This window comes from Macrosteles quadrilineatus, unplaced genomic scaffold (genome assembly GCF_028750875.1).
Source record: "Macrosteles quadrilineatus isolate MER2022 unplaced genomic scaffold, UCM_ALF_1.0 Scaffold_8__2_contigs__length_117827958, whole genome shotgun sequence".
Taxonomy (NCBI): domain Eukaryota; kingdom Metazoa; phylum Arthropoda; class Insecta; order Hemiptera; family Cicadellidae; genus Macrosteles; species Macrosteles quadrilineatus.
Genome location: NW_026542601.1, coordinates 110,363,821 through 110,379,564, shown reverse-complemented (window position 1 = coordinate 110,379,564; position 15,744 = coordinate 110,363,821). Strand labels below are relative to the sequence as shown.

General features: G+C 32.5%; 1 protein-coding gene across 1 annotated transcript in view; it reads right to left on the bottom strand.

Moving 5' to 3' along the window:
• Positions 1-1,085: 1,085 nt before the first annotated feature.
• LOC129001064 (obscurin-like) overlaps positions 1,086-15,744 on the bottom strand; it is a 47,262-nt gene continuing 32,603 nt past the window's right edge. The window contains exons 2-7 of the mRNA XM_054428218.1: positions 12,442-12,513; positions 10,350-10,546; positions 9,500-9,713; positions 7,560-7,737; positions 2,587-2,723; positions 1,086-1,981 (exon numbers count right to left, since the gene is read on the bottom strand). Of these exons, the coding sequence (XP_054284193.1) occupies positions 1,881-1,981; positions 2,587-2,723; positions 7,560-7,737; positions 9,500-9,713; positions 10,350-10,546; positions 12,442-12,490 (876 nt within the window). The 5' untranslated portion in view covers positions 12,491-12,513 and the 3' untranslated portion in view covers positions 1,086-1,880. The remainder of the gene's footprint in view (positions 1,982-2,586; positions 2,724-7,559; positions 7,738-9,499; positions 9,714-10,349; positions 10,547-12,441; positions 12,514-15,744) is intronic.

Sequence of the window (15,744 nt, the reverse complement as noted above, 5' to 3'; positions counted from 1 at the left end):
AAATTGTGTAAAAATTTTGATGATCCGGTAAATTACTCTGTGATATTAACTGTAATCCATTACCGTAGAGTAAGTTTTGTACATATGGTATATTTTATACAAGCGTATATAGTAATACCGAACAACATTTGTAATTTATAGAATCAAAACATAACACTAATCATTTTTACTGCCTTAAGTTTTTGTAGCAAAAGCAAATGCTATTATGATATAGCAAATTAATCTAAAAGAAGTGTTTGTGATTCTCAAGACGATTTTACTGTACTTTTAAATTGTATTATTTGAACCCGAGAGCTCCGGGACCTAATTCCTGGGCTCAACAACCAACCAGTTCATTCCCCATCCTCTACGACCACTACAACTAATGTGTGTTCATTTATTTATTTATGATTAGTTCAATGCCTTGACCTTTGAATAAACAGCTAAGGCATAGAGATATGGCTGAGTAAATGTAGTATTTTATTAATATGTGATTAAATATTGACAGTGGGTACCGTCAAAAACAACAACATAATGAGCTTAAAACCCCAGAATGTAAAAAATATTAACCCACACATAAGCAAATCACCTTAACTTCTCTATGTAATATTTTGTGTAACCCAATCCTTGTGTTAACATATACCTAAATCAAGAACAACCTTCTACTATGGATATAAAATTACACAAAAGTGAACACTTAGTATAGTTAAGACATTTTAACAAATATCAAACAGCAGTGATTGGTTTCGCAAACGAAGCCAGTTTAGCTATGCCGCAATGGTGCTTTTGCCAGCCAAGTTCGCTACAGTTTTGCAAAGGGCGTAAAAAGTTTTAACAACCAGTCGTTATGGGCGTTAAGTTTCAAGATATTGCCTCGTACGATTATTGTAATGAGGGTGTTTGAGGGTCGAAGCAATAAATATATAGTTCAATGGGCTGAATTAGAATTAAACTTAACAGATTCTAAAAATGTAGGTTAAAAGCTTTACTGATAACACTAACCAACCTCTTGGTGGATATAGTGAAATAAAACACACATAAAAACCACAGCCTTTAATAAATGACAATTATATATACATTTTACATAGTTCACTACGACGCTGAAATAAGTATTACTATATACAATTTAAACTTATTTAATTTTTCTTCAAACTTAGATAATGTAAAAACAAATATTTTTGTTAGAGATTTGCCTCACTTTTTCAATATTTAAAAACAATATTAACCTTAATTTTACACGGTGTAAAAGATTACGTAAGTAACGTTCAACAGTCTTTCATCTAAATTTATTTGAATAATTGAAGTAAATAATTTTTACTATTCAAGTAGGCCCGTATTTAAGACTAAAAAACAACATTGCAGAACGTATACATTTTACTTTTATTTTACCCGGTGATTTCTTATATTTTCACTTCTTAAGATTGATACATTATTATTATCAAAAAAGCTCAAATTTAAAATTAGAATGTTTAATGGTTGTGTTATATTGTAGTCTTTTAGTTGTTTTAGAGATTAAAATGTAACTAGCTTAAACTTGATGATTTGATTACGTAAAGCCATCTAATTTAATTATTTTTTCATATGATTTTTTAGTTAGATACTGAAAAACAATGAAATCGTGTAAAATGTAATAAGTTTATTTATCGTAAAACTTAAAATATTTTTCATTGAATTTCAAAATAAGTTTATTTACATAGTTTTTTATCGTTTATGCTGTTAGTTTGGACATTTTATTAAAATAAAATTGTAGTAAACTTTGTGTTCAGAAATATTGCCGTGTGTTCAACAGGTATTTCCATTATTTTAGCATTTGGCTTAGTCCAATATTACAAATGTTTTTGCAGTGTTTTAGGCTACATCGAATGTCCGGGATACTTGATGTCCTGCAGGACCTGTTACTGTCAGCTGTGCAGGAACAGCAGACTCAGCAACGCCAGCAGTGCCCAGTGCTGACCGACTGTCATAGTAGAGTCTCCATGCTGCATTGCTGCAGGGGTGTCGCCTGTAATAGAAATAGGCTATACTATACCATACTATACTATACCTATACTACATTTTAGACAATACAGGATTAAATAAAACTAAGACGTAGTTAAACACATCTCAACATACCTAACTTAATGTACTTGGCTAACATACCTCAAGACAAGTTTGACCATTTAGCGTAATGTGAGTATTTTTCCGAATTTAATTCCTCTGCGTATATTTTTTTGAATTAGTTCGTCTTCTAATTGGAAGACAGTGAAACCTTTTTATTATTGAGGCGATGTAAGTCAGTAGCCCTGACTTTTGCACTATCTAATATCGACCTTTTGTTAGAAAGCGTCATTAATAGATACCCCTATGACAAATCTGGGGGCATCTGGCAACTATCTCACTTAGAATCGAACCTCGAAATCGACCTCGAAATTTGAAGGCGAGAACGATCAGAGATTAGTGTTAAAAGAACCCCAAACTATTCGAACGTTGAATTTTGACACAGTTGCTTTTTGTCATCGGATTATGGTAATTAATTTTTTCTAACTTTCTTTGTGTTTTGAGGTAGACACAAGTCGTAAATTTTGGCAATTATTAAACAAAATGGTGGTAAAATTCAAGAGAACTTACCATTGAGGACATGGACGGAGACTGTGGTGGAAGCAACGTCCCCTAAAGCACAGGAGTAGTTACCGGAGTCGTGACTGTGAGCGTTGGCTATGAACAATCTGCTCTTGGCTCCTGTCTCTAAGATATCTGTCTTGACACTGAAACAAACAGTTGGGTAATATACAGGTGAGTTTTAAATGAGTTCCCCTCCCCCCTACTTTTTATAAATATCTTAACCCAACAATTCCGGACGACGTCAGATGATCGTAGAGTAGTAACATTGAGTGTAGTAATTACTTCATTTTGACTGGGTAGGCCTATAGATTGTTTGCCGCCATCTTGGATCTGCCATATTGGATATAAAAAATTATTTTCAAATGTAAAGGTGGGGACCCATCGTTTCAAACCAGATTTTTACGCTGAATACTATGCTGCAATCTGTTTTTCAAATAGGTAGTCCGTTAAAAAGCAATTAGGATTAGGAACATTCAAAATAATGTTTGTATACATTTTTATATACGGAAAGTAAATAAAAGAAACGTCTTATAACACTTTAAACATTTATTTACGCTTATACTGTTACTCACAAGACGGTGAATATACAAAAAAGATGGTAAGTGGTGCTCGATTTCGATTGGACACTCCAATCATCATCAGACCCAATAGGCGAATGATCAATTACCAACGAATGACTCAATCATTCGCCTATTGGGTCTGATGATGATTGGAGTGTCCAATCGAAATCGAGCACCACTTACCATCTTTTTTGTATATTTACCGTCTTTTGAGTAACAGTATAAGCGTAAATATATGTTTTAAGTGTTATAAGACGTTTCTTTTATTTACTTTCCATAAATTGAATAACTCGTACAATGCTGTTTAAGACGTTACATTTTTATATGATGCAATATTAGAATTCACCTCTAATCTCCTAAATTTGCTAGAAAAAAAAAACCAACATTAAGAGTTGAAACTCTTATTATTGGTAAGGTCAAATTGACTTCCTGTAATGAATTATTTATTATCGGCCAATAAAATGTATAGAAAATTATTTTCAAAAATTCCTCATCACTTTTTAACGGATTACGATATTGAAAACAGATTGCAGCATTGTATTCAACGTAAAAAAATCTAGTTTGAAACGATGGGTCACAACAACACCTTTACATTTGAAAATAATGTTTTTTATCCAATATGGCGGATCCAAGATAGCGGCCAAGGATATATAACCAGTCAAAATGAAGTACTTTCTACTCTACAATTATCTGACGCGGTCCGGAGTTGATATCTTAGGAAATGCAGGAAAAAGTAGGGGGGGGGCTCATTTAAAACTCACCCTGTATACCATACAGCCTAATATTGTATAGTAACGGGTAGGTGTTTAGGTATAAGGTATAAGCTTAGTAGATAGAACAAGGTAATATAATAGTGAGTGCAATCAGGAGATACACTATATGCAAACCTTAAGTTGTCTTCGCCTAGAATAAAGAATTAAAGATTTAACTATTGACTTTTATGCATTAGACTTGGCTAATTTGAATAGATGTGTTCCCATAAATGATCAATCAGAAGAATCAAAGTCCAAGTATGACGTTGTCGGGCGTGCTGACTTTAGCAGCTGAACTCTTACAAATTTATAAGGACAATAAACCTTTCGTCGCAAGCCTTATACTCAGATATTGGAGTTGTACTGTTGATATTAGAAAGTCGTCATTAATTTGGAGTGTCATTATTATTATAAAAAAATATAATCACAGAAAGCTAAATAGTGATTTATCAAAATAAATACACACGGATCATTGAAAGTAGGAAGAATAAGATTAAACCACACCTTCATCAATTTCTAAAACTGAAATCAATAAATAACATAAGTTCAAAGATGATAAGAAACATGTAGGAAGTCTTCAAACCAATTTTTAATGGGACCAACAAGTTATTTCAAATGTATTGTGTACATTAGTTAATTTTATTTTTTAAATTGGACCTTGAATGAAACAAACTTAAACAGCGAGGCACGCATTCACATATTGTTAAATTACTCCTTGGAGGAATACATATGAACTCCTTTTTATGATGAAAACGTGTTTAGATTTTAATATGAAGCTAGACTCACTGAAACAAGCTTTTCGTTTACATTACGAAAGCTGAAGTATGGCTTGTATTACAGTCGGATCTCAAAGTATTACAGATATAAACCCTCTTTGACTCATTCCCATTTCCTTATCGTCTCCAATGCATCTCTTTTCCTCCGCATTTCTCTTACCTTCACTATTGTCTTTGTAAAATGAGACTTTTATTTACTAATATTTAAAACATCGGTCGTTCAACGTTGTAGTACAGGACAGACCTTAACATCTGTTCTATAATATATTTTAAATTTGTAATTAAAACCCGAAGAAAAAATTTGTTACAGTAGGAATAATTATCATTAGGTATATTAGTAATAATGCTAATGAGGAAGTTAAAAGTTAATGGAAGTTAAATTAGATGTATATGATGCACACATAAGTTTGTTTGGTACAAGTCTCAATGCATAGTTATTTAGTAAGCCTATCTAAATTGTTACTTTTGGTATATGCAAAAATAATAATAAACGGATACCAATATTAAATTGGTATAACTTCAAAGGACAACGTAATACTGTATTTGTAGCAGATTTATCTTTATGCTGGTCAAGACCAACAGCTTTTCCCGAGGGATTATCACAAAGCTAAAGGGAAGATCTATTCATATTTGGTCCGACATTGACAAAGCCCTTCAAATAGAACCGAAGAGCACTTTGTTGATATTTTTCTGTACGAATGGAACTTTATTCCCAGAGAGTCAAGGAGAAATATTTTTTATTTGGTTCTTCAGTTTCAAATGAGAAATAATAGTGGACCTAAAGATAAACAGGTTTTAAAACTGTAAAATACCTGAAAATTAATCAGACTTTGAATTTAAATATTTTACCGAATCTGGTTCAAAATACAAGAATTGTTTACCCTAAAAACCACTTGATAGTGTTTTAAATCAAGAATAGTTTGAGTTTCTCGTTATAAACCTCTTGTTTAAAATAGTACAATTTTGTACATCTTTTAAGGTGACTTATTGGTAAATACAGGGTTTCCATAAAATAATGGTGCGGTTTTAACATCCTGTAAAACTGTAATAAGACAAATTAAATGACTTCTGTTGGTATCCCTGTATCTAGTAGCTCAAACAGTTTTGTCCACATTTGTTAAAACAGCTGTTTTGATTGTTGTACTATTCAAAACACTTCTTAATCAATAAGTTGAGTTTTTTCGACCAACATGTTTTCAGATCAGGAAAAAGCTCAGTGTGTATTGTTATTAAGTGAGATAAAGTCAGTGACTTTAGTGCAACGGGCATTTCGAAGAACATTCAATAAAGCTCCGCCTCATAAAAACAACATTAATCGTTGGAGTAAGCAATTCATAAACACTGGGTCAGTTAAAAAGCAAAGTAGACCTGGTAGACCACCAGTATCTAACCAGACAGTTGAAGACATCAGACTATTTTGTGTTAGAAGTCCAAAGAAATCCCTCCCTCGCCGTAGTCTTGAATTAGGAATACCTGTAAGTACTCTTCACAAAGTTTTACACAAAAGACTCCATCTTCATGCCTACAAAATTCAACTTCTTCAAAAAAATAAAAACAACAATTTGATAAAAAGAGCAGGATTCGCTACATTTATGTTGAACCAAATGGCAGAAAATGAATCATTTTTGAATGAAGTAGTTTTTTCAGATGAAGCCACATTTCACATCAGTGGTTGTGTTAATAGGCACAATGTAAGAATTTGGGGAGCTCAGCATCCTCATGAAACTTTTGAAAAGGAAAGAGACTCACCAAAAATAAACGTTTGGTGCGGCCTGTCCAGAGAAGAAGTAATTGGGCAATTTTTCTTCGCTGAAAAAACTATCAATGGAAATGTTTACTTGGACATGTTAGAAAACTATTGTTTTCCTTACTTGACGACATGGAAAATGCAAAAAGCCTTTATTTTCAGCAGGATGGAGCACCTCCACATTATAAAACAATTGTTCGAGATGCTTTGGATGTTAAGTTCCCGAACAGGTGGATTGGAAGAGGCGGTCCTATAGCATGGCCCCCCAGGAGCCCGGACCTGACTCCATGCGATTTTTTTCTTTAGGGTCATGTAAAGAACATGTTATATGCTCAAAAAATTCACAATTTTGACTACCTAAGGGAAAGAATCATTCATGCAGTTTTAACGGTGACAAAAGAAATGTTGCAAAATGTGTAGGCTGAAGTAGATTATCGTTTGGACGTCTGCAGGGCTAGGAATGGTGGCCATGTCGAGCTTTATTAGATATGTATAAAATCTGTTTAATGTAAGGAATCCAATAAAATAAATAGTTTTTTTGTACCTCTTCTCGTTATCTTTTTATTTCATAATTAAACCGCACCATTATTTTATGGAAACCCTGTATTAGTGCACAGATTAAACAGAGTAGTATCTTTAACTGTTGAAAGATTAATCATAAATTTGTCGACTGAACCGTAATTTCTTTTTTCCTTGTAAAAACGTCTACATATCTGGAACGTATCCAGCAAAGCAAGAGGTGAGCCTGTACAGTAAAAGGGTTAACTGATCAAAAGTTGTGGCAGTGGTTAGGATACAAACCCACGACATCGCTGCCTTGGGCCCGAAGTCTGCGACACGAGCCACCGACTAATGAAACAATGTTTGATTCTCTCGACACTAAAAATGACATGTTGGTAAGTCGGTGGCATAGTTGGCAGCCTCACGGACTCCGGACTCAAAGCAGCGATGTCTTTGGTTTGGATCATAGTGACTCTCATTTCTTTTTACTAGTACATTTCACCCTTGTACAGTACCGGCTCACCCCTTGCTTTACTGAATACGTTCTACGCCCATGCCTGGGGCCTATACAAATGCATGGTTAAAAGAGGACCTTAACCACCTAAATATAAAAATCCATCTATGCCTCAAATGACAATGTTACCTGATGCCCCCTCTGGAAGTATCATAGTTGAGTACTCGAGTTCCATGTTTCCACATGATGAAGTGACTAGGCTGAGGAACTCTACTGATGACACATTTAAGTTCTATCGTACTTCCCTCGTTGTAGAACTTGTTGTGGATTGGTAAACCTCGTTCATCCGCAATCTCTAGCTCGGGGACTAGAACATACAAATAATTATTTTTTATCCTTTTAAAATACTCCGAAAAGTAAACGTAGCCTACATTCCTCAACCACCCTATATCTGCATGTCAAGTGCTTCAAAACCTCTCTGTGTCAACATAAAATGAGAATATAATAATCTGCCAACGATCATCAATGGAAGAATTAGGTTGTTTCACATGTATAGTGTAAGAATTTATTGTAATTATTAAACTGTTATCATTATTGCATTCCGCTTCATTGCTCACATTGTACCAAAAGTAGGAGTTATTAAATTAATATTTTTGGTTTTGTTGTTTCCTAGAGTTCTATTCACCAAAACGGTTCTTTTCCACCCAGTGCTTCTTCCGAAAAAGAACTTAAACAAACAGGAAGGTGTTTAACGAAATGAAAACTACAACAATATTTCTCTTCCCAACAAATTCTTTTCAGTTGTAGTTACATAACAGTAGCATCAGTTACGCAAGGAAAGTAAAAGTTGCTTCGTTAAGTTAGAATGGCTGAATCAAAAGGTAGTCACAATTAAAGTTAAAAATTTTGTTGGTGACATAATGGGTTTTTAATTTCTCCTAGTTAACTTCGTGAAGTATTCTAGGCAGGATTGAATTAAGAATGAGTCACGCGAAAGAAGGTACTTATTGCATGCGTGAGATTTTTCCTCTGATTCGTGAATTCAAATCATTGAAATTTAATTTTTGACATTCAAGCTAAATATTATACATGCATCCTTTAAATTTCATGTCATAAACCACATAATTTTATAGTTTGTTTAAATTGAAAATAACTATTGCTAACTTATACGGTTTGGTCCATACGTGACTTTGAAATTAGAGTACTCTGTAAAATTTGATGCCAACAAGTTTAACTTTATTAACCGTTTACATCTCGTAAAATTATAAAATTTTTGATTTTCATGATTCTCTGAGTCCAGCGATTTTATATGATTATTATATTAATACTGAAGAAATTAGTTGTAAATTAGAATTGCCTTTCTTTCCTTATATAAGTATCGCAAAGGCAAATCGCCAAATGCGAGATTCAGACGAGGACTTAAATAAAGTTCTTCCCTATTTGGCAAACGTTGACTTTATTATCTCATCTTTTAATTTCAGATGTTTTAAAATAGAAAATGTTGCTTTAATTTAACCGATCAAGCTTAAGGCAGTGCAATCCATAAAACAAGTTTATTTAAGCTTTATCAAGAGTTTACTTAATAGGTCGAGAAGTCACAGTCATAATCTAAAGCTTATGTTAAATCACAAGACAAAATAAATAAAATACTTCAACATATTAATATACAAAATCATTTGTTTTAATCTCTATAAGTGGTGTGGAAATAAACAGCAAAATTATATGTTTTGAGTAAGCAAATTTGGAAAGATTACACCCAGATTTGAATGGGCTAATTCGTGAACTCGTTTGAATAAAGGTACGTTTACATGTTCGTGTTTGTACCAGTTTTTTTTTTATAATATGCTCATTTTTATTTGAGTTGTTATGCTAAAGGACTCACATATACAGTAGGTAAGTTATATATGTATAATTGCACTTTTAATTCAAACTTATGGTGTTTTGGCATCTGTGGACATCAAAAGCAGAATGATGCTCCCAGATTTAGGCCTTAATAGGTTAATCTTTTAATGGGAAGTTTGTTAGAAGAGCTGAGTTTGTTATACTGTAATATGTAATTTTTTTACTAGCTAAATTATCTCAAAGGACCTAAACATTTTTCTTTCAATTCAGTATATTCAACTACTTACCAACAACATGTAAATAGACAATAAAGACTATCGGTGGATGTGAAGACACTTGGCACTCGTACTGTCCCTGGTCTCTGTCCTGTGCAAAGTCCAGCCGTAGCTGCCAGTCGTTGGGGCGAGCGAACATGGCGGAGTACCTGGCATCAGAGCTGTAAGTCTCGGAGCCAACAGACAACAGGTGGAGTTTACCCTCGTGCCGTCGGAGCCAGGACACCTGCGAATTATGGTAGAAAATGGGAAATTAGTGTACTCGTGAAAATTTATGGACCCGTCTTTGGTTCTTTTTTAGCATCATGCATTGAAATTATTGATATTATGGTGTTGGGATCTACATGGTTGCACCTAAATAAGGTTTACCTAGCTGTCTTGACTAAAAAAAAAGTAACATTTTTGCAGGGTTTGGAAATTTTGAATTGAAGATAAAAGGAATGGTATGATATTGTTAGATGTTATTTGTGGAATTTCAGTATCTTAGTAAACAATACTTTTTCCGTAAAGTACTTTTTTGTAGTTACAGTACCAGGGATTTTGTATTATTAAATGATATTGGTTTGTTACATTTTATTAAAAATTATCTTTAGTAGAAAAAAAAATTAAATTTGACAAAAAATGATTTTCAGCCTAATCACTGAAGCTGTGTAATACGCATAAGCTGTACGTTAGTAGCAAAGTATGGAATTTACTAAATAATTTTTTATGAGTGTATTTTACAGACAAATATGTTTTAAAATTATCGATTTCAAGTAATAGAACAAAGAGTAATGCGTAAATATAAGTTATTTGTTCGAATGGGTTCTAAATTATTTTGGTGAATAAGAATGTGTATTGAAAACCACCGAATCGTCCGTACCGACATTCTGTCCGTGAGGTCATTGACCTTGCAGTGCAGCACGACGCTACTCCCCAGCTGTGAGGTGACGTTAGTGAAGCTGGATGCGTCCTCGAAGAAAGGTAGAATTGCTGGGGTTGTCGACACCGTCGGTGCAGGCTCCGTAGTCTCGTAGGACAACATTCGCAGCAACATCTCGATATGTGCGTCCTCACTGCCTGCAATAGCACGGGTTAAACACTTATCAAAACAAACAGCTGTAGTTGTATGTGCAATGTAGAAACCCCTCCGGTTATACAACAAGGAAAATGGTCAATTCCGTACAGCTGGAATTTGCCCGTTTGAATTCCACAATCACATTATTTCCCTTCATTATATTTTGAATGAGAAAATACATTAAAAGAGGTGGACCAGAATTAACTCATACATCAATAATTTCAACTTCGATGTGCCTCAAAAGATCATAGAGGGTTGCAAATCTATATTTATAATATCATCAAAAGCATAAAGCTCCAGTGTTCATATATTAACTTAAATTATTGCTAACCTTCAACTTAACCTTATTGCTAACTCAAATAATAATGTTATAATATTCTCTATGCTATTGGTCATTTTACTTATTAATATAAAATTAAACAAATTTGTTTCAAAAGTTTGTATGGAAAACTTTGTTTCAAAAAGTAATTTTTTCACTAATATAAAAACAATGACGGTTTTTAATTTTGACTAATCTACCACAAATTGTTGAAATTTTACACAAAAATTTTAGGACAATCTTAGTGGTAATAATTTCAAGGTTTGGTCCATTTATCCTGCTTAGAAATCCAACACTCCAATTAATTTGCTGCAAGAATCCAACGATGAATCACAAAAATGCTTGTTACTCATTAAAGCCTACAGCTACTGTGGCCCAGGCACAAAAGAAAAGGTTGACAAAGCAGAAAACCATTGGTCAATGTTTAATTAGACTTTGGGTACAATAATGGTTTGTATAGCTTTTAAAAGCTTGTGATTAATGACGTCCCTTTTCAAACTCTCAATTGTTTTGGGTAATTATTCAGTTGGATCGAGGGACTTAAACGTATTTTATAGACAAACCATGTTGTGTACTTTGCGGTATTTGGGATTTTAATTGGTCAAATATTGCGTTAAACTGGTTATATTTTGGGGAGGAAATAATTTTATACTAGTGAGTGAAATGAAATTTGTATTGTGTGGTTTGTAAATACATCTCCTAAAATTAATAGCATACCATAACTAAGTATTTTTTTATCTTAATAAAAAATACGAGACTTAAATCGAGAATAATGTTACTTGGAATAAAAGTGGTTTAAAATGAGTGGCTAAAATCAATCGAAACTTTAACTTCCAAATACAGTTCACCTTTTAAAATAGCAATGTGAGCTTTCAATTGAATATTTATTTAAGGGAAATGACAATACAATTATCATATTTCTCTATCACGTACAAGCTGAAAGACCCGTGTATCCGGGGAAAATATTAAAAGGCAACATGAAGGTCGAATTAATTTGTTGTAAGCTTCCCCACTGTATACGGTTGTAATAACGCTAAAAATACAAACAAATCCCTGTTACTGGCTGCCATACAAAAAGGTTTGCAGCTTTAAGAGTGATAGATTAATTGGCAAAATCATTAAACACTTAATTGTATTTATACAAGTTTAAATGTATACAAATTTATACAAGTCTTGGCTGATATTTACTTTATCCATTAATTGTGTTAACTCATAGTTTTTATACGGTCCAAGTAAAAAAGTATAATAAATAAAGGTGGGAGGGTAAGAAATATATGAGTAACACTTTGTCTCATAAACTTATATTATTAGTTTAATTAACTTTGTGATGCGTTATCTATTGTAATTGAAAGCTTAATAAACGTAAAAACGGTTTGTGTAAACTTTTGTTTAAAATTTCATTAAGAGCAATATAAATTTACTTTTAAAAACACCACTTTGAAACCTCTCAAGGCCAGGGGCGAAACTAATAGTATCAAAAGCTGAACCTGTCGAAAACAGTGCTGCCATATTTGTGTGGAATGACTATATAATTGGTCAAATTGTTTTTATAATTGTGTAAAGCATTATTTCACTTACCAGTCTTTGTAATAACATGACTGAAGATGGTCACTACTAAGACCCACATAGTGTCTACGTCATCTTGAACGTCTGGAACATAGGGGAATGTATTGATTACTAAACAAGTCAGTAATTAAATTAAAACTTATCGATGAAATACGTAACCTCTTTTGTTTAAAAATAATCTAATCAATTTCATTTCCTTAATTCATATACAATGCATTGCTAAAAAATTAAACATTTTTGTATAAAAAACTAATAATACTTGTATAAGTGTAAAGGTTATAGAAGATTTATTGTTATTAGGTAAAGGTGGTTCTGACCTGATGTTATTACGAATAGAGGAATAATTATCATAAAACAAAGGCCAAGTTTTCTTTATTGTTCTGTAGCTATTCTACAGTTGCTTCTATGTGTTATGCTTATTAATGTCTAACTAATTACTGCTGATAAAAGAACAAACTCTTTAGTCGATTGCCGATAAAACTCAATGCAATTTTTTATGGGTGAAAATAAAAAGATTTCGTTTGGTGCTACAGATGTGGAAATTTCAAGAAAATGAGAAACATATTCTGAAATTTTACCTCCATATTTATTATAATAAGAAATTTTTTAATGGAAGATTAGGTTTGGTCAAACTGGCAATGCATCTAAGATATATTGAAAGTTTAATTTCACAGTAAGCTTTAAAAACTTTGTAATGTCGTAGTTTTATGGCTATTACAATGATCCGTTTGGTAATTGGGAGAATATAGTTAAAAAAATAACATTCCATACATTTAGAAACTTCAACTTAAAAAATAATTAATACCCAAGGAAAGCCATTCTATCCAAAGATGGCGAAAGCTTTAAGTTATGTAATTAACAAAGTAATCTTTGAAATTACATATTTTATAGCTAATTTCAAAAATATTTTGTGGATTATGAAAGAAAGGAAATACAATTATAACTTAGATTTTGCTGTGTTTAAGCTGCAGGGATCCCTTGGTCAAAAGGTAAATGACACTTATACAACTTTTAATTAAAAACAAGGTTGGTTTGAAGCTTTCCATATAAGTGGTTACAGCTTTTAATTTCTTTGAAATGGCTCCATAATGGTTGAGTAGTTTTACGAATAACGCACTAATCAAGGATTTAATATAGGGTAGGTCTTTTCTAAACCTGATTTAATTATGACGTGTATATTATATAAAAATAATAGGGTTTAACGTTACAGGGACTTCAATCACGTCACAGGGACTTCCACTTTTTAGGTGATCGATAGCATGACTAAACATGTTTAAAGAATGAGTCAATAATACTCATTGCAATATTTGACTAAAATTGTCAGACTTTGTGAAGGAATATTTTAAATTGAAACTGTTCTGTTGGAATTACAGACACCGATTCATATTCTGCCAAATACACGTACACTCAGCAATAGAATGGTATTTCGAACATTGAACTCAGGTGAAATAGTTCATCTGAGGTATATTTCGTTCTTAAGAGTTAGGTTAAATAGGTAACTGCTTAGCCAACAAGTATTCAACAACTCCTAATATTTCGATCAGTATCTTTTATGTAAAAATAGCTCCTTATTTATGAAGTTTTGTTTTAAATTACTGTAAGTCGTAGTGTAGATAAATGGTCAGTTTATTAACTTAAAATAAATTATTTTTAAAGGTATTTATTTATACATTAATAATTGATATTTATTCGTTATTTTTATCCATTGTGTTGTTGTGAGTGTATACACTAATATTTATAATTTCTCCAGCAACATTAACTGTTACCATATTTATTATTTATTATGCATTTCAAGAAATTGTTGTGATAATATAAATGCTATAGTATAATTGGGTTAATCCTGTTTTGCAGCTTTGGAATAAAATAAAATTAATTAACTAATTAATCTTATGGATTACTCATAATATGTTTTAACTAAGTCTAAATTTACATTTTTTTATACGTACACCGATTTTATAAATACTTTTACAAAGAATAAAAATAAATCAAATACAGATCGATTTTAATTATTGGTGTGAAAATAAATCACATTGATTACTACTTTGACTTGCAATAATACAAAGCAAACAAAACCATTAGTAGATATAATATAGCAATATGACCCCACTTTCGGCGTTTTAGAGGCACTTTTAGGGCACTTTTTATAGGGGAAAAATGAGGAAAAAATGGAAGAGCTTTTTTTGGCCACTTTTTTTAAAGACCCAGCTCTCGACCTATACACCTCTATATAAATTTTCTACTTTTTTAATACTGAAAAACATGTCTGGAATATGGCTCATTTTTTTGGCCACTTTTTAAAGACCAGCTATATTTAGATCTCGTCCAATACAAGCCTATACAAATGTTCAAACTCCATTAAAATTTCAAATCCACATCCATTCCCATGTATATTTTCAAAATCATGTTAGGTTTGTGCGCGAACTCGGGCACGCTTATGGCTATGCGTAAACTATGCCCGACTCAAATGAATGACTGTGAGTGTAACCTAATGACCCCAATCAAAACCAATTGTCAACATTCTCTGCCTGTCTGGCGCCAGTCTGTCTGGGGCAGGTTTAGACAATTACCAAATATGTTTGATTGATTGACCTCAATTATTCAATTGTTCAATTTCAGTTTGTTCAATTTCCATTGTTCTAAATTAATTTAGACAATTTTGTGGTATATAAGGGGGGCATTCTACGGAATCATCACTCACTCTTCCACCTGGATCTTCTTGCTATGGTAAGTCTTTGACATCTAAGCTAGACTATTGTAATATGTTGTCGCGTGTCGGGTCATGGGATCAATTGGTGACGTAATTGATGTTTGTACTCATACTCTGTATTTCTTTTAACTTAGGAGTGTAGCTAATTTCCCGAGTCCATTTTTAAAAAACTTAGCCGAATTGAGTCACTAAGGAACTTGTAAAAAATGTATATAAGTATATTTTTAAACACTTAGAGTATTTTGAACAGTCACCAAGGAACTTAAAATGTATATAAATCTATTTTTAAACACTTAGAGTATTTTGAACAGTCACTAAGGAACTTAAAATGTATATAAGTCTATTTTAAAAAACTTAGCCAAATTCACTCATGAGGGGGACTTTGAATCAAAATGTGTACAAGTTATTATTTAAAAACTTAGCCGAATTATACTCACGGGGGAACTTTGAGTCAAACGTTTGCACAAGTTATTATTTAAAAACTTAGCCAAACTTCACGCACCAGGGGACTTTGAGTCAAAATGTGCACAAGTTATTATTTAAAAACTTAGCCGAATTATACTCACTATATAATTTTGTCGAGTTCCTTTTAACATAGGTAACACTCA